Source organism: Oncorhynchus keta, chromosome 34 (genome assembly GCF_023373465.1).
Source record: "Oncorhynchus keta strain PuntledgeMale-10-30-2019 chromosome 34, Oket_V2, whole genome shotgun sequence".
NCBI classification, from domain to species: Eukaryota; Metazoa; Chordata; class Actinopteri; order Salmoniformes; family Salmonidae; genus Oncorhynchus; species Oncorhynchus keta.
The window spans coordinates 29,149,216-29,168,139 of NC_068454.1; the positions used below are offsets into that span (position 1 = coordinate 29,149,216).

General features: G+C 40.9%; 1 protein-coding gene across 1 annotated transcript in view; it reads right to left on the minus strand.

The window, feature by feature from the left end:
* The window catches only part of lrp1bb (low density lipoprotein receptor-related protein 1Bb), a 410,377-nt gene that overhangs the window by 171,815 nt on the left and 219,638 nt on the right, over positions 1-18,924 (minus strand). The window contains exons 13-17 of the mRNA XM_035749708.2: positions 12,354-12,573; positions 11,930-12,119; positions 1,841-1,963; positions 1,492-1,632; positions 791-916 (exon numbers count right to left, since the gene is read on the minus strand). Of these exons, the coding sequence (XP_035605601.1) occupies positions 791-916; positions 1,492-1,632; positions 1,841-1,963; positions 11,930-12,119; positions 12,354-12,573 (800 nt within the window). The remainder of the gene's footprint in view (positions 1-790; positions 917-1,491; positions 1,633-1,840; positions 1,964-11,929; positions 12,120-12,353; positions 12,574-18,924) is intronic.

Genomic DNA, 18,924 nt, shown 5'->3' on the forward strand with positions numbered 1-18,924 from the left:
TTCTTCCGTAGGCTGCCAGATGGTGAAGTACACTCGGCCAAAACAAAGAAATAGAAAACATAGACTTTCCCACCCGAGTCACACCCTGACATAACAAAACATAGAGAATAATAAGGATCTCTAAGGTCAGGGCATGACACTGTCCCAATACTTTTGGAGCTCACTGTATACTCAATGTCTGTGAACAGAGACAGACATGCAACAACAGCACAGCACCAGGACAGCACATGGGCAGTGTTCTCTTGGTGGTGCTGTGTGTGTAACATGCATGTCATTCTGATGACAAGGCAACATTTATCACCCATTGATTGATCCTGGAAGGCTCACAACTTTTAAGAGGCAAGGCTGGCAACTTGGCTGTTAGGTGTGAAGGGAAAAAAGCCACTATGGTATGGACAGACGTAAGTGATTCTGACAATAACTCAATAGCAGGAAAAGTTACCTTTTGAGAGTGCTAAACTTCTCTGATTCTGAGCTTTCACATGAGATTGATCACACTGATTGTGGCTGCTAGCTTGTATAGTGTCGCAAGACATGACTAGGAATGTTTGACTACCCTGCTATTTGATGCTTTGATGTGCAGAAACCTTTCTGCGGAGGAAGTTGAAGTTGCTAGGGGGTAGAGATTTGCATTCTTTAACTATACATAGTCCACTTGACTAAGTGAAGTGTACCACATCAATTTATAATCATAGCTTAGAAAATGCCAGTGACATACAGTATACTACATAACACAATGCAATTGCCGGACTGCAGATCTGAGAAAAAGCTGAGGTATTCTATCAGTTACCTGAACATGTGGTGTTGGACTCATCCTCATTGTTCCCACAGTCATTAGTTCCGTCACACAGCCATCTCTTAGGGATGCAGCGATTATTGAGGCACTTGAACTGGTCTATGGGACAACTGTGGTTGGCTGAAATACACAGACACTCATATCATCTTAGCACCATTTCATTTGTGGGATGAAATTTGCCTGGTAAAGGACTTACAAACCTGACATTTACCGTTTCTGACTTGAAGAGTTCAGTACAAATGATAGACAGCAATGCGAAGCAGGAATTTGGGTCAGAATGTCTCAAATCTTGTTAGATAGAAGGCATGCAGACATTCCAGCAGGGCAGATAATAGATTTTGCAAATCTGATCATTCTGGCAGAAGATTACATTATAGTATATTTCATAGTGAGAAATGAGTCAGCATCCAAGCGTCTAACATGGTGTTTATCTTATTGATTCAATCAACAGCCAATTCTCTTCTGAGGAAAATAGATGGGGAAGAAAGGAGAGGAGTGGGCAATATTCACCAGCTTTGAATCATACAGTATCAATGACGTTTAGCGAGATAAAAGTTGATAGCAAGAAAGGGCCAACTTATGCAACGTTGCATGGTAAGTGGTGTGTGTGAATGTTTGTGTGTATGTGTGCGTGCGTGTGCGTGTGCGTGTGTGTGTGTGTGCAGGACAGAGACAACAGACAGATAAATACACACAGCAGTTATGGGGCTCCTCGTCACTTCCATCCATACAGTCATCATCTCCGTCACACTTCCATGACGCACGGATACAGCGATGGTTACGACACTGAAACTCATCGCTCTTACAGAGCTGTGGCTCCACCCCCCCTGATGACACTTAATTAACAGACATAACAGAGAAAAGTACTTTAATAACAGAAACAGACTTGAGCCAAATTAAACCACAGTGGAATTAATTCCATTGAAAAGTCAAGCATACAAAATAATCACAAAATATTTGTGAGAGAAAACCATGTTCATTTCGTAGCTTGTCTACAGTGCAATTGTACTACTCTGGCTAATTCACTTCATGGTTCTACTATACCTAAGCAGGTGACATTGTTCTTCTCCAGGAGCTGGTTGTCAGCACAGGCACACACTCGGCCCCCTGGGATAGAGAGGCAGAGGGTACCGCATCCCCCATAATTCACTCTGCATGCATTGTCACCTGGAATTACAGAGTAGTACCATTATTTACAGGAAATCATATTCTTCTAAAGCATTATTATTGTATTTTGTCATGTTTCTCTTTTGATGTTCCGTCTGTCGTCGTCTCTCTCTCTATGAACAACGGAACAACAAGGTCAATGTGAACTGTGAAGAAACACACATAAAATATATCCTTAATACAAAAGCCATTTCCTGTTTGAGAAGGATGTGCCAGGTGGGTGCCACATCATCTTATAACCACACGTCAAATGAATTATTGGGGACATTGTGGAGAGGAGCCATTTGACATTTTTATTCTTTCAGGAAAATAATTTGTCTTTTAGGACAAAGCCAACCGTTCTCAAGAGAGAAGAAACTGTCTTTGTGTGAAGAAACTGTCACTTATAAAGTTGAGGCATTGGAGTCCATTGTTGGTTTTGTTTAGTGTAAGGTCCAAAGGCAATGCCTGAGCCAATGAGATAAAGGTTTCTGTTTTGTGAGAGCCAATCAGTAATACTCAGAGGACAGCAGGGACAATTAATCTCTTTGGTGACATGAGTTTTGGAGGAATGGCCAGCGAAATTCTTCTTTCCCCCATGCTGAGAATTAGAACTCATACTGCCAGCTGTATTCTCCATCACTCTTTCTCTGCATCACATCCTTGGCATACCACAATCCTACACCACTCTAACAAACTGTATTAAGAGGACTGGCCACCCCAGAAGAGGACTGGTCACCCCACATAGCCTGGTTCCTCTCTAGATTTCTTCCTAGGTTTTGGCCTTTCTAGGGAGTTTTTCCTAGCTACCGTGCTTCTACACCTGCTTTGCTTGCTGTTTGGGGTTTTAGGCTGGGTTTCTGTACAGCACTTTGCGATATCAGCTGATGTTCGAAGGGCTATATAAATACATTTGATTCGATATTATTTTGATGGGAAACAATAGAAATTATTACACAAATGAAAAACCCACAAGCAGTGAATAATCTCAAAATGCCCCTTAATCCATTGATTACCAAGTAGATAATTAGTGTTGGTACTTTCTCTGTTTCTGAGAGGAGATGACAGTAATCACGCTTCCCCTTGCTCCACGTGTACACAGTCGGGAACACTAAACAGTGATTCACCGACACTTCGGCAGGATAACATGGGTTCTACCTGCTGTGAGCAGGGCTGGCCCGCCTATTAGCCAGGCGGCAGATTGGCGAGGGCGGCATTTTCCGAGCTCAACTGACCAAGACGCACCTCCAACAACAAAAAACCTCACATAACTTTTCCCAAAAACAATTACAATTTCTCTCACCCAGTGGTACAGAATATAGGCTATTTAGGTGAGCGCTGATGCCGCCCCGTGATAAAGAGTGCCCACTTTGTCAAAGGCAGGGGCACAAAATATTTCGCTTGTCCAGTGCACCAGGGTGCTGTTGGAGACACCGCTGCGGCGCTCTACCAACGTTCCGTAAGAAAATATCTAACAGCAATCATGTAGACTATAGCTTATGGTAGAAAGAGTATGTGCCGTTTTCTGTAGCCTAACTTATGAAATTGTCACATTTTACATCATACACGTTTCGCCGATCAAATAGCCTAACCTAAATGGCGCCTAACGTAAACCGCGCCCAATCAAATAAAAAAGGAGCTTCGATGTGAATATGACACCATATCCTAAAAACAGGACCGGTCAAAGTTAAATGGACAATCAGGTGACTCTCAAGTGCTGTCCAGGAGTTTCACCCCGTGGGCTAAATTGTCATGATAATCAGGGATTTCAAATAAAACGTATTTATAGATCCGTTTTTACATCAGCAGATGTCACAAAGTGGTTATACAGAAAGCCAGCCTAAAACCCCAAACAGCAAGCAATGGTTTCAAGTTTGTATCCGTAAATTGATGATCATAGTGAAAAATAATATATGTATGCATTTCCCGCTGTGTAAAAACATTGATTCTCATTGCAAATAAATTCAGGATATATCCTGATAAAGTTGGACTAACATTATCCATTATCAGTAACTGAAGCAGACATTCATGTTAATTAATGTATATATTTTTTTATGATGTAAAAAGTCTATACAAATTCCAATACAAAATTTGTTTATCCTAATTGGGCAACTCAACCCGCCGGTTGAGATTAGATGTTTGTGATGAGTTGTCTATCACATTTAAATGTATGCAAATAAAGACAATTAATTTATGCCTATATGTATAACTTTAAACCATCCCCTCGCTCGAACCAGGGACCCTCTGCACACATCAACAACAGTCACCCACGAAACTAAGCTAGCCGTTTCACATCCGTTACACTCACCCCCCTTTTGACCTTCCTCCTTTTCCGCAGCAACCAGTGATCCGGGTCAACAGCATCAATGTAACAGTATAACTTTAGACCGTCCCCTCGCCCATACCCGAACCAGGGACCCTCTGCACACATCAACAACAGTCACCCACGAAGCATCGTTACCCATCGCTCCACAAAAGCCGCGGCCCTTGCAGAGCAAGGGGAACTACTACTTCAAGGTCTCAGAGCAAGTGGCGTCACCGATTGGAACGCTATTTAGCGCACACCGCTAACTAAGCTAGCTGTTTCACATCCGTTACATATATTAACTTCTTCGATATAGGGGGCGCTCTTTTAATTTTAGGATAAAAAAACGTTCCCGTTTTAAACAAGATATTTTGTCACGAAAAGATGCTCGACTATGCATATAATTGACAGCTTTGGAAAGAAAACACTCTGATGTTTCCAAAACTGCAAAGATATTATCTGTGAGTGCCACAGAACTGATGTTACAGGCGAAACCAAGATTACATTTCAAACAGGAAATGCCCCAGATTTTGAAGGCGCTGTGTTCCAATGTCTCCTTATATGGCTGTGAATGCGCAAGGAATGAGCCTACACTTTCTGTCGTTTCCCCAAGGTGTCTGCAGCATTGTGACGTATTTGTAGGCATATCATTGGAAGATTGACCATAAGAGACTACATTTACCAGGAGCTCGCTTGGTGTCCTCCATTGCAATTATTGCATAATCTCGAGCTGCGTCTATTTTTCCATTTGCTTCAGAGGAGAAACCCAACTGCCACGAATGACTTATCATCGAATAGATATGTGAAAAACACCTTGAGGATTGATTCTAAACAATGTTTGCCATGTTTCTGTCGATATTATGGAGTTCATTTGGAAAAAAGTTTGGCGTTGTAATGACTGAATTTTCTGTTTTATTTCTTAGCCAAACGTGATGAACAAAACGGAGCGATTTCTCCTACACAAATAATATTTTTGGAAAAACTGAACATTTGCTATCTAACTGAGAGTCTCCTCGTTGAAAACATCCGAAGTTCTTCAAAGGTAAATGATTTTATTTGAATGCTTTTCTTGTTTTTGTGAAAATGTTGCCTGCTGAATGCTAGGCTTAATGCTATGCTAGCTATCAATACTCTTACACAAATGCTTGTGTAGCTATGGTTGAAAAGCATATTTTGAAAATCTGAGATGACAGTGTTGTTAACAAAAGGCTAAGCTTGTGAGCCAATATATTTATTTCATTTCATTTGCGATTTTCATGAATAGTTAACGTTGCGTTATGGTAATGAGCTTGAGGCTATGATTACGCTCCCGGATACGGGATTGCTCGACGCTAGAGGTTAAATAGGCTAAATATAAATATTTTTCTGAAAGATAAAGGGATTCATATTCTGTTGCAATATTCAGTTAGCTCTTCTTTCATGTATTAAATTGTGAAAAAAACTATTATTGTGATGTAACGCTTACTTAATTGAGAATGTACAGTATGTGCAGTTGAAATTCAGCCATATAATCAATTCCCAAAAGATACGTATTTTCAGTGTCTGTAAATTACGTAATTTCAACTTTCATTCAGAACTGAACCTGATTTCAAAGTCTGGAAAATATGTATTTTCAACCAAAGACGTTAAAATCTGGTACATTTTGTTCTTAAGGAGAGTTGGAAGTTTCAACGTCTGGAAAATAAGTATTGTCACTTTTCAGAACCTAAAATGAGCCTAACTTTTTAAAATCTGGAAAATAAGTATTTTAGACTATTCTAGTTTTGTGGGTATATAGGAGGGTGGTCATTTTTTTGGTCTCACCTAGGTCGGCAGAACGGCCAGGACCGGACCTGGCTGTGAGGCCCTACAGTTCTGCACCATCAACCAACTGCATCATGCATCTCTCTCTTCTTCTATCTATGAATCTACCCACAACAGGAACATATCATCATCCACCACACAGACAGCAGGCAGCACTATGTTGAGTCAGTCTTTCATTTCCATAGAGTAGAAATCAAAGTAAAATTGCTGCCACTGTCAATTTATGCAACATCTTACGCAAGCCATGAAATGTCACTACACAAAATACCCCATAATGTCAAAGTAGACGTGTGTTTTTCAAAAATGTTACCAATTAATTAATAATGAAAAGCTGAAATGTCTTGAGTCAGTAAGTCACCCCTTTGTTATGGCAAGCCTAAATACATCCAGGAGTAAAAATTAGCTTAAAACCTTGTCACGTGTGAGTTCCAAATTATCTCTAATGGTCGCCCATTACGAGTGTGATGTCAGAATGCATTCACTGTTCCAAAATGTGATTGTTACGTAACAGAACAGTTAACCCACACTGCCTGCTAATTATCTACAGGCTATGTTTCAACTTATCAATTTCAAATTCTTTTCTCAAAAGTTTTATTTTCTAAAAACAGTTTCGCCTCATAAATTCACATAGAATTAGCCCATTTTACTGTTGCGGACAATGTAAGTTTAAGGCATTACTGAGCCGGACAAGAGCCCAAGTACAATCGCATTGCCTTATTAACTACTAATGATAACTTTGGACATGTGTGCGTTACTATCAAAGTAAATGCCTTATTACGTTATCATTATAATTGTCTGTTTATGTGACTTGTTAGAAGGAAACAAGACGTATGTCTCACATCATTAATTCACAGGAACGGAATTTGAACGTAAACATTATAGCGTTTCCTTCACATGATCCATCAATCAAGGTGAGTGTCACCTAATACTGGTAAAAGTTGATAAAATATTTTTATCTGGACACTTTCTGTTTTCGATATTGCAACAGTGCTACACAAGTAACCACAACCATTGACAGGAAAAGTATTTAGACCCCTTGAATTTTTCCACATTTTGTTACAGCCATATTCTAAAATGGATTAAATAAAAACAAATCCTCAACAATCTACACACAATACCCTAACATGACAAAGCTCAAACAGGTTTTTCAGAAATGTTTGCAAATGTATAACAAAAAACAAAAAAAAACATATTTACATAGATATTTAGACCCGTTGCAATGAGACTCTAAATTGAGCTCAGGTGCATCCTGTTTCCATTGATCATCCATTGATCAGATGTGTCTACAACTTGATTGGAGTCCACCTACGGTAAATTCAATTGATTGGACATGATTTGGAAAGACACACACCTGTTTATGTTAGGTCCCTCAGTTGACAGTGCACGTCAGAGCAAAAACCAAGCCATGAGGCCCAAGGAATTGTCCGTAGATGCACAGATCTGGGGACGGATACCAACACATTTCTGCAGCATCGAAGGTCCTCAAGAATACAGTGGCCTCCATCATTCTTAAATGGAAGAAGTTTGGAACCACCAAGACTTTTGCTAGAGCTGGACGCCTGGCCAAACTGAGCAATCAGGGGAGAAGGGCCTTGGTCAGGGAGGTGACCAAGAACATGATGGTCACTCTGACAGAGCTCCAGTGTTCCTCTGTGAATATGGGAGAACCTTCCAGAAGGACAACCATCTATGCAGCACTCCACCAATCAGGCCTTTGTGGTAGATTGGCCAGACGGGAGCCACTCACCAGTATAAGCACATGACAGCCCAGTTGGAGTTCGCCAAAAGTCATCTAAAGCCACTCAGACCATGAGAAACAAGATTCTCTGCTCTGATGAAACCAAGATTGAAATCTTTCTCTGAATACCAAGCGTCACGTCTGGAGCAAACCTGGCACCATCCCTACTGGGAAGCATGGAGGTGGCAGCATTATGCTGTGGGAATGTTTTTCAGCAACAGGGACTGGGAGACTAGTCAGGATTGAGGCAAATATGAACGGAGCAAGGTACTGAGAGATCCTTGACGAAAACACGCTCCAGACTGGGGCGAATGTTCACCTTCCAAAAAGACAAGAACCCAAAGCACACAGCCAAGACAAAGCAGGAATGGCTCCGGGACAAGTTTCTGAATGTCCTTGAGTGGCATAGCCAGAGCCCGGACTTGAACCCGATCGAACATCTCTGGAGAGACCAGAAAATAGCTGTGCAGCAACGCTCCCCATAAAACCTGAAATAGTTTAAGAGGATTTTCAGAGAAGAAGGGGAGAAACTCCCCAAATACAGGGGTGCCAAGCTTGTGGCGTCATAACCAAGAAGACTCGAGGCTGTAATCGCTGCCAAAGGTGTTTCAACAAAGTACTGAGTAAAGGGTGTGAATACTTACAGTTGAAGTCGGAAGTTTACATACACCTTAGCCAAATACATTTAAACTCAGGTTTTCACAATTCCTGACATTTAATCCCAGTAAAAATTCCCTGTCTTAGGTCAGTTAGGATCACCACTTTATTTTAAGAATGTGAAATGTCAGAATAAAAGTAGAGAGAATTATTTATTTATTTCATCACATTCCCAGTGGGTCAGAAGTTTACATACACTCAATTAGTATTTGGTAGCATTGCCTTTAAATTGTTTAACTTGGGTCAAACGTTTCGGGTAGCCTTCCACAAGCTTCCGACAATGAGTTGGGTGAATTTTGGCCCATTCCTGCTGACAGAGCTGGTGTAACTGAGTAAGGTTTGTAAGCCTCCTTGCTCACACACGCTTTTTCAGATCTGCCCAGAAATGTTCTATGGGATTGAGGTCGAGGCTTTGTGATGGCCACTCCAATACCTTGATTTTTTGTCCTTAAGCCATTTTGCCACAACTTTGGAAGTATGCTTGGGGTCATTGTCCATTTGGAAGATCCATTTGCAACCAAGCTTTAACTTCCTGACTGATGTCTTGAGATGTTGCTTCAATATATCCACATAATTTTCCTCCCTCATGATGCCATCTATTTTGTGAAGTGCACCAGTCCCTCCTGCAGCAAAGAACCCAAACAACATGATGCTGCCACCCCCGTGCTTTACAGTTGGGATGGTGTTCTTTGGCTTGCAAGCCACCCTTTTTTTCCTCCAACCATAATGATGGTCATTATGGCCAAACAGTTCAATTTTTCTTTCATCAGACCAGAGGACATTTCTCCAAAAAGTACGATCTTTATCCCCATGTGCAGTTGCAAACCGTAGTCTGGCTTTTTAATGGTTTGGAGCACTGGCTTCTTCCTTGCTGAGCGGCCTTTCAGGTTATGTCAATATAGGACTCATTTTACTGTGAATATAGATACTTTTGTACCAGTTTCCTCCAGCACCTTCACAAGGTCCTTTGCTGTTGTTCTGGGATTGATTTGCACTTTTCGCACCAAAGTACTTTCATCTCTAGGAGACAGAACGTGTCTCTTTCCTGGGTGGTATGACGGCTGCGTGGTCCCATGGTGTTTATACTTGCGTACTACTGTTTGTACAGATGAACGTGGTACCTTCAGGCATTTGGAAATTGCTGCCAAGGATTAACCAGACTTCTGGAGGTCTACAATTCTTTTTCTGAGGTCTTGGCTGATTTCTTTTGATTTTTTGGTGTGTTTGGACCATATTAATTTGTTGTTGATGTGGACATCAAGGAATTTGAAGCTCTCAATCTGCTCCACTACAGTCCCATCGATAAGAATGGGGATGTGCTCGGTGCTCCTTTTCCTGTAGTCCACAATCATCTCCTTAGTCTTGGTTACGTTGAGGGATAGGTTGTTATTCTGGCACCACCCGGACAGGTCTCTGACCTCCTCCCTATAGGCTGTCTCGTCGTTGTCGGTGATCGACGGTGGGGGTGCTTTGCACACTTAACCAGCATGGCTACCACAGCATTCAGCAGTAATACGTCACCCCATCTGGTTTGCGCTTAGTGGGACTATCATTTGTTCAACAGGAGATTGACCCAAAACACACCTCCAGGCTGTGTAAGGGCTATTTGACCAAGGCGAGTGATGGAGAGCTGCATCAGATGACCGGGCCTCCACAATCACCCGACCTGGGCCAACAAGTGCTCAGATTATGTGGTAACTCCTTCAATTTTGTTGGAAAAGCATTCCCCATGAAGCTGGTTGAGAGAATTCCTAGAGTGTGCAAAGCTGTCATCAAGGCAAAGGGTGGGTACTTTGAAGAATCTCTAAAATAAAATATATTTTTGACTTGTTGAACACTTTTTGGGTTACGACATGATTCCAAATGTGTTATTTAATAGCTTTACTGTCTTCACTATTATTCTACAATGTAGAAAATAGTAAAAATAAAGAAAAACCCTTGAATGAGTAGGTGTGTCATAACCTTTGACTGGTACTGTATGTATTGAGCATAATGTATTTTCTGTTTTATTCACGTTTTCAAGTACTGGTGACAAATCATGAATTCCGATTCTTGCATTGATTGTAATGGACACATGATGTGTGTAAAATAATTATATGTAATTAATTATACTCCGGGTGGTGTATCAATACACCCAGTCACTACAAAGATACAGACGTCCTTCCTAACTCAGTTGCCTGAGAGGAAGGAAACCGCTCAGGAATTTCACCATGAGGCCAATTGTGACTTTAAAACAGTTAAAGAGTTTAATGGCTGTGATGAGAGAAAACTTAGGGTGGATCAACTTAAGACGGATCAAGAACATTGTAGTTACTTCACAATATTAACCTAATTGACAGAGTGAAATGTAGAAAACAGCATTTCAAAAGTTGCTACTTTAGTCCGAATCGAGGCAGTCGGTCACATATTTTCTGATGTGTGTAAAATATTTTTTGAAGGTTGTACTGATTATGATGACCTAATACTTAGCTACACCCTCTTAAGCCTTAACCCCACCCAACTCTTTAAGGATTCACATGTGAGGCCATGTAGTTAACACACACCATATAAAATACAATATTTTTCTTTTGTCTCATTCACAGGATACAGAAGGTGTACAATGCCTTCGGAAAATATTCAGACCTCTTGACTTTTTCACATTTTGTTAGGTTACAGTCTTATTCTAAAATTGATTACATAGTTTTTCTTCCTCACCAATCTACACATAATACTCCATAATGACAAAGCAAAAACAGGTTTTTAGAAATCTTTGCTAATTTAGAAAAAATTAAGACCTGAAATATTTGATTTACATACAGTTGCAGTTGGAAGTTTACATACACTGAGCTCTGTCAGAGTGACCATCGGGTTCTTGGTCACCTCCCTGACCAAGGCCCTTCTCCCCTGATTACTCAGTTTGGCCAGGTGGCCAGCTCTAGGAAGAGTCTTGGTGGTCCAGAACTTCTTCCATTTAAGAATGATGGAGGCCACTGTGTTCTTGGGGACCTTCGATGCTGCAGAAATGTTTTGGTACCCTTCCCCAGATCTGAGCCTCGACACAATCCTGTCTCTGAGCTCTACGGACAATTCCTTCAACCTCATGGCTTGGTTTTTGCTCTGACATGCACTGTCAACTGTGGGACCTTATACAGACAGATGTGTGCCTTTTAAAAATCATGTCCAATGAATTGAATGTACCACAGGTGGACTCCAATCAAGTTATAGAAACATCTCTAGGATGATAAATGGAGGGGAATGCACTGTACATTTAAGATGCCATAGTACTGTTGATAGATGGTAATACTTTAATTGAATGTTACATACAGTATATAAGCATTCATAACTTGTTGCATAAAGCCACACATCTGGGCTACCCATAGACTACATAGTGATAGTAGGGGAGGTTTTGTGCTAAGTTGTAGGAACAGGTATCCATAGACTCCATTCTCTGAAGGTAATCTTTATTTATTGGGGATGGTAGAAGGGGAAGTAAAAGCAGACAAACCTTGCTGACTCTGACCATCGTACACACGCAGGCCAAAGAGAGGAGGCCTCTCGCTTCTCAGTAGAGTAACGTCCCCAGAGGTAAGATCCAGCTGGAAAACAGACGCGTTCATGTACTCCGTCCAGAAGATGGAGTTCCGGTAGTGAGAAATTCCAAACGGGTGGTTCAACTGTTTGCCGTTGTACACAACCTGGATGAGAAATCAGACACCAGTTATCAAAGAACACAACCTGTACACCAGTACTCAAAGACCTGAGATAGTAGAGGTAAGGCAATCCAGAGAAATGGCAGAGATAAATATGGCAATTTTAGAAGACTATAATGGTGACATCCCAGCAGCCAAAGCTGGTTGAAAAGACATCATTATCTGTCTGTAATGACATCATTTCAACCAGTTTTGCCCCTGGAATCCAGCTCCACTCACCTGTCTGCCAGTGCCATTGAGGTGAATCTTCTCTATGTGATCGTAGTAGGCATCACACCAGTACATGGTGCTGGTCCCATGGTCCAATGTGAGGCCGTTGGGCCACAGCATGTTAGACGTGACAAATATCCGCCTGTTAGAGCCATCCATCCACGCTTTTTCTATTCTTCCTATGCTGTCATTGACTTCATCTTCCTCCCAGTCCGTCCAGTACATCCAACTAAAATACACAAACAAAATAGATTTCTTACAATTGAGTAAATATAAAAACTAACAATGAACCATGCCAATCGGGGACTAAATCTGTTTTGCAAACATACAGTGCCTTGAGAAAGTATTCATACCCCTTAACTTATTCCATATTTTGTTGTGGTACAGCCTGAATTTAAAAATATATATTTACAGTTGAAGTCGGACATTTACATACACTTAGATTGGAGTCATTAAAAGTCGTTTTTCAACCACTCCACAAATGTATTGTTAACCAACTACAGTTTTGGCAAATCGGTTAGGACATCTACTGTATGCATGACACAAGTAAGTTTTCCAACAATTGTTTACAGACAGATTATTTCACTTATAATTCACTGTATCACAATTCCAGTGGGTCAGAAGTTTACATACACTAAGTTGACTGTGCCTTTGAACAGCTTGGAAAATTCCAGAAAATTATGTCATTGCTTTAGAATCTTCTGATAGGCTAATTGACATAATTAAAGGTCAATTGGAGGTGTATCTGTGGATGTATTTCAAGGCCCACCTTCAAACTCTGTGCCTCTTTGCTTGATATTATGGGGAAATCAAAAGAAATCAGCCAAGACCTCAATGTAGACCTCCACAAGCCTGGTTCATCCTTGGGAGCAATTTCCAAACACCTGAAGGTACCACGTTCATCTGTACAAACCATAGTACGGAAGTATAAGCACCATGGGATCACGCAGCCGTCATACCGCTCAGGAAGGAGACGCGTTCTGTCTCCTAGAGATGAACGTACTCTGGTGCAAAAAGTGCAAATCAGTCCCAGAACAACAGCAAAGGTCCTTGTGAAGATGCTGGAGGAAACAAGTACAAAAGTATCTGTATTCACAGTAAAACTAGTCCTATATTGACATAACCTGAAAGGCCACTCGGCAAGGAAGAAGCCACTGCTCCAAAACCGCCATAAAAAAGCCAGACTACGGTTTGCAGCTGCATATGGAGAAAAGTCCTCTGGTCTGATGAAACAAAAATAGAACTGTTTGGCCATAATGACTATCGTTATGTTTGGAGGAAAAAGGGGGAGGCTTGCAAGCCGAAGAACACCATCCCAACTATGAAGCACGGGGGTGGCAGCATCTTGTTTTGGGGGTGCTTTGTTTCAAAAGGGACGGGTGCACTTCACAAAATAGATGGCTTCATGAGGTAGGAAAATTATGTGGATATATTGAAGCAACATCTCAAGACATCAGTTAAAGCTTGGTCGCAAATGGATCTTCCAAATGAACAATGACCCCAAGCATACTTCCAAAGTTGTGGCAAAATGGCTTAAGGACAAAAAAATCAAGGTATTGGAGTGGCCATCACAAAGCTCTGACCTCAATCCCATAGAAAATGTGTGGGCAGAACTGAAAATGCGTGTGTGAGCAAGGAGGCCTACAAACCTGACTCAGTTACACCAGCTCTGTAAGCAGGAATGGGCCAAAATTCACCCAACTTATTGTGGGAAGCTTGTGGAAGGCTACCCGAAATGTTTGACCCAAGTTAAACATTTTAAAGGCAATGCTACCAAATGCTAATTACATTTTGTAATTTTCTGACCCACTGGGAATGTGATGAAAGAAATAAAAGCTGAAATAAATCATTCTCTCTACTATTATTCTGACATTTCACATTCTTAAAATAAAGTGGCAATCCTAACTGACCAAAGGCCAGGAATTTTTGCTATGATTAAAGGTTGGGAATTGTGAAAAACAGAGTTTAAATATATTTGGCTGAGGTGTATGTAAACTTCAGACTTCAACTGTATTTATTTCACCTTTATTTAACCAGGTAGTCTAGTTGAGAACAAGTTCTCATTTACAACTGCGACCTGGCCAAGATAAAGCAAAGCAGTGAGACACAAACAACAACACAGAGTTACACATGGAATAAACAAACATGTAGTCAACAATACTGTACAAAAAGTCTATATACAGTGTGTGCAAATGAGGTAGGATAAGGGAGGTAAGGCAATAAATAGGCCATAATGGCAAAATAATTACAATATAGCAATTAAACACTGGAGAGATAGATGTGCAGGTGGAGATACTGGGGTGCAAAGGAGCAAAATAAATAAATAAAATAACAGTATGGGGGATGAGGTAGTTGGATGGGCTATATGCAGATTGGCTATGTACAGGTGCAGTGATCTGTGAGCTGCTCTGACAGCTGCTGCTTAAAGTTAGTGAGGGAGATATGAGTCTCCAGCTTCAGTGATTTTTACAGTTCGTTCCAGTCATTGGCAGCAGAGAACTGGAAGGAAAGGCATCCAAAGGAGGAATTGGCTTTGGGGGTGACCAGTGACATATACCTGCTGGAGCACGTGCTACGGGTTTACCTAACAAAGACTTGTAGATGACCTGGAGCAAGTGGGTTTGGCGACGAATATGAAGTGAGGGCCAGCCAACGAGAGCATACAGGTCGCAGTGGTGGGTAGTATATGAGGCTTTGGTGACAAACGGATAGAATCCAACTGTTCCAACTGTTAGAATCACATTTGGCAGCGGTTACAGCTGTGAGTCTTTCTGGGTAAGTCTCTAAGAACTTTGCTCAGCTAGATTGAATAACATTGACACACTATTATTTTTTTAATTATTCAAGCTCTGTCAAGTTGGTTGTTGATCATTGCAAGACAGCCATTTTCAAGTCTTGCCATAGATGTTCAAGATGATTTAAGTCAAAACTGTTACGAGGCCACTCAGGAACATTCAACGTCATCTTGGTAAACAACTCCAGTGTATATTTGGCCTCGTGTTTTAGGTTACTGTCAGCTGAAAGATTAATTTGTCTCCCAGTGTCTGTTGGAAAGTAGACTGAACCAGGTTTTCCTCTAGGATTTTGCCTGTGCTTAGCTCTATTCTGTTTCTTTTTATCCCAAAAAACTCCCTAGTCCTTGCCTGATGACAAGCATACCCATAGCATGATGCAGCCACAACTATGCTTGAAAATATCAAGAGTGGTACTCAGTGATGTGTTGTGTTGGATTTGCCCCAAACATAACACTTTGTATTCAGGACATAAAGTACATCTCGTTGCCAAGTTTTTTGCAGTTTTACTTTAGTGCCTTTTGTTCAAACAGGGTGTTTGTTTCGGGAATATATTTATTCAGTACAGGCTTCATTCTTTTCATTCTGTCATTTAGGTTAGTATTGTGGCGTAACTACAATGGTGTTGATCCATCCTCAGTCTTTTCTCCTATCACAGCCATTAAACTCTGTAACTGTTTTAAACTCACCAATGGCCTCGTGGTGAAACAGAGTTAGGAAGGACACCTGTATCTTTGTAGTGACTGGGTGTGTTGATACACCCTCCAAAGTGTAATTAATAACTTAACCATGTCCAAAATGGGATTTTCAATGTATATAAACCTCCCTGGTCTTTGTGGTTGAATATGCTTGAATTCACTGCTCGACTGGGGTACCATACTTTTATGACGTTGGCCTGGGGGGTAGGTTTATGACAGTCATAAATACCTCTTCCCCCCTTGTTCCTCTCTCTACCCTACTGAGGTTACAGCAAAACCCTTGGTTAACATAGAGATTCTGGGAACATCAGAAGATGGGGGGAAATGAACTATATTCCGGTAATGCGTCCAATTGAACATATGCGGTGTTACTTAATGAATATGATGTCAGTTCGGTTGTCATCTGAGACATTCTGATCAATGATAAGATGACAAACTCTACAGTGGAATGTCTACACATCAGAGTTATCGGATTCACATGGAATTGTTGTGAAATTGTTTTGAATTGTCATGAAATTATTCGTGATGGGATGAAATGTGATTTTAGCTTCTAAAATGTGAGATTTGGGTTTCATAACACCGGGCTCTGCTCAATCAGTGGCCCATCCCTGTGAAGGGACATGGGCTATAAAACTTTTCAAACACGCCCTCCTCTCTCTTCCTATATAAGCCCTTGACAACAATATAACTTCCTGTTCCGAGGATGTAGGACGACGTTCCTATGTCAGAATGGTTCAGATAATAACTACAGAACGAAGCCAACATCAGCGTGAGCTTTGGTTGCGAATGGTATGAACTTTGAACTCTTATTCACTACAGAAGTGATACCTCCTAGCCGTTGAGTTAGCAACAGCAGATGCAAACGAGGGTTAGGAGGGAACAAACAGAGTATCCCGTCTATCACCCAACGACGTTACTACAACGTATCCAATTGACAACCAGAGACATTTTTCTAAGGACTCGGTTGGGCAACACGGCCTTCCATCTACCACCAACCTACCGAAGCACAGAGTAAATATTTATTGCATTTTCCTTTTCCGAATGGGCGGTAATTTAGAATGCATAAGATACTGTATTTACGATAGCACAGCTTCTTCACTTTGTTCCTCAGTCTTCCTGCTCTTTCACTCAAACCCAGCCCTTTTCTTTTGTGGAACACGCTGTCATATCTGTTCCGCCCGCTAGGGACGTTTTCCTTTATGACGTAATTTGTAATCAAGTTATGATTTAATTATGTGTATGTGTAATTCTGTGTGATTAGTTAGGTATTTAGTAAATAAATAATTATACCCAATTTTGTATTGCTGATTCAACTTATGAGCAGGGTTCGTGCAGATAACTAAGAATTTACAACTTTCAAATGAGACTGAATTGAGATGACGATTAATATTGACTGCTATTGATTTAAAATATTACTAGGTCTTTAAGAGTTTATTCGGGAAGATAACAGCTTTATAAATATTATTTCATGGTGCCCGACTTTCTAGTTAATTACATTTATAGCATATCATATCACTTAATCCGGCATAGCCAAAGACACGACAATACATATAATTGTATGTGTGGGGTACAGAGATGAGGTAGATATTAAAATAGTTAAACACTATTATTGCACACAGAGTGAATCCATGCAATATATTAAGATAACATGCAACTTATTAACGTAACAAAGTGGTTGAATAGCTATAAACGCAAGACATTTAAATTTTTCTTAATTTGTAAAAAGTTCTGAAAATATAAATCCCCTTTGACATTATGGGGTATTGAGTGCAGGCCAGTGACGACACAAAATCTCAAATTCAGGCTGTAACACAACAACATTTGGAAAAAGTCAAGAGTTGGGAATACTTTCTGAAAACACTGGACATACAAAATTGAAGACACAGCACATAAATATTGATCCAAACATACACAATTCACCATACACCACTTAATCTTTGAGTCCATCTTCATCCCCATATCAGAAACCAGGTCCTGCTTTGCATCATTATCTTTTCAGGGGTTTACTCAGCTATTCCCAATGGACTTGTGATATTTGAAAAGCGGTTAGGTCAATGATTTGACATGATCTAGTGGTCTCTAGTAACCATGCTTAGGGGATTTGTATCCTCTGAGTGTTACTGCTGGGCTGCACATCCTTTTCTGTCTCATCAATGATGGAGTTGCCTGCTACATGTGCGGTACATAAAACAGAATGTGATAGAGGGCGAATCAAGCTCTCTCTGTCACTGCAAGTCATCTCCATGACCCAATGAATAATTCAACACACACACCACATCATTCACTCCTTGGCTAAAGCTCTGTAAAGCAATATCCAAAACAAAGGTGTGTGTGTTTGTGCTTGTGTGCATGTTCAAGAGTGTGCGCACGCGCGCAAGAGAGACTGTGGTAGGGAAAGAAAAATAAAGAAAAATACAGTAAGTGATTGAGACAGTAAGTCGGCAAAGTTAATCCCTATCATGTTAACACAGACTGGAGTTGACATGCAGAGAGGGAAATATAGCTTGGAAGAACAGAGGAGGATCTGAAAAACCACACATTTCACCTGAGGAGACAATATCTGGTTCTGCTGATTGACGGGCCAATGGTCACTGACAACCCCAAACCACAATTTAATAAAGATGTGCCAACCCGTCACTGAGAAGCTCAGTGGTTAAAGCGATTATTCCTCCGTTATGATAACAAAATAAATTAAACCCCCTGATGTAGGAGGAATCATGTTATTGAAATAATGTAATGTGTGGTCGATGAGAACTGTGTGAGCTTGTTATCTGGGTCAGCCAATTGTGACACAATAAAACCTGTAGCTTATGTCCCGTTGAAACTGCTTCCGGCTGCTCACATCACGTATAACGAGGGAATGGAGCCTTGGCCTAGCCCAGCTAGCAATGAGGAATTTTCCCAGAAGCGGTCCTCTTCCGGGGGGCCAGAACTGATTGAATCGCCTGGAATTGGGTGTCGGACTTGGCCCGGAATCAAAATTAATGACTGCCCAGAATCAGCCCAAGTATATCGTGCCATTTATGACTACCGGAATTCAGCTGACTTTGCCGGCATCCTACCAGAATACCCCCAGAAGCGTTCCAATGC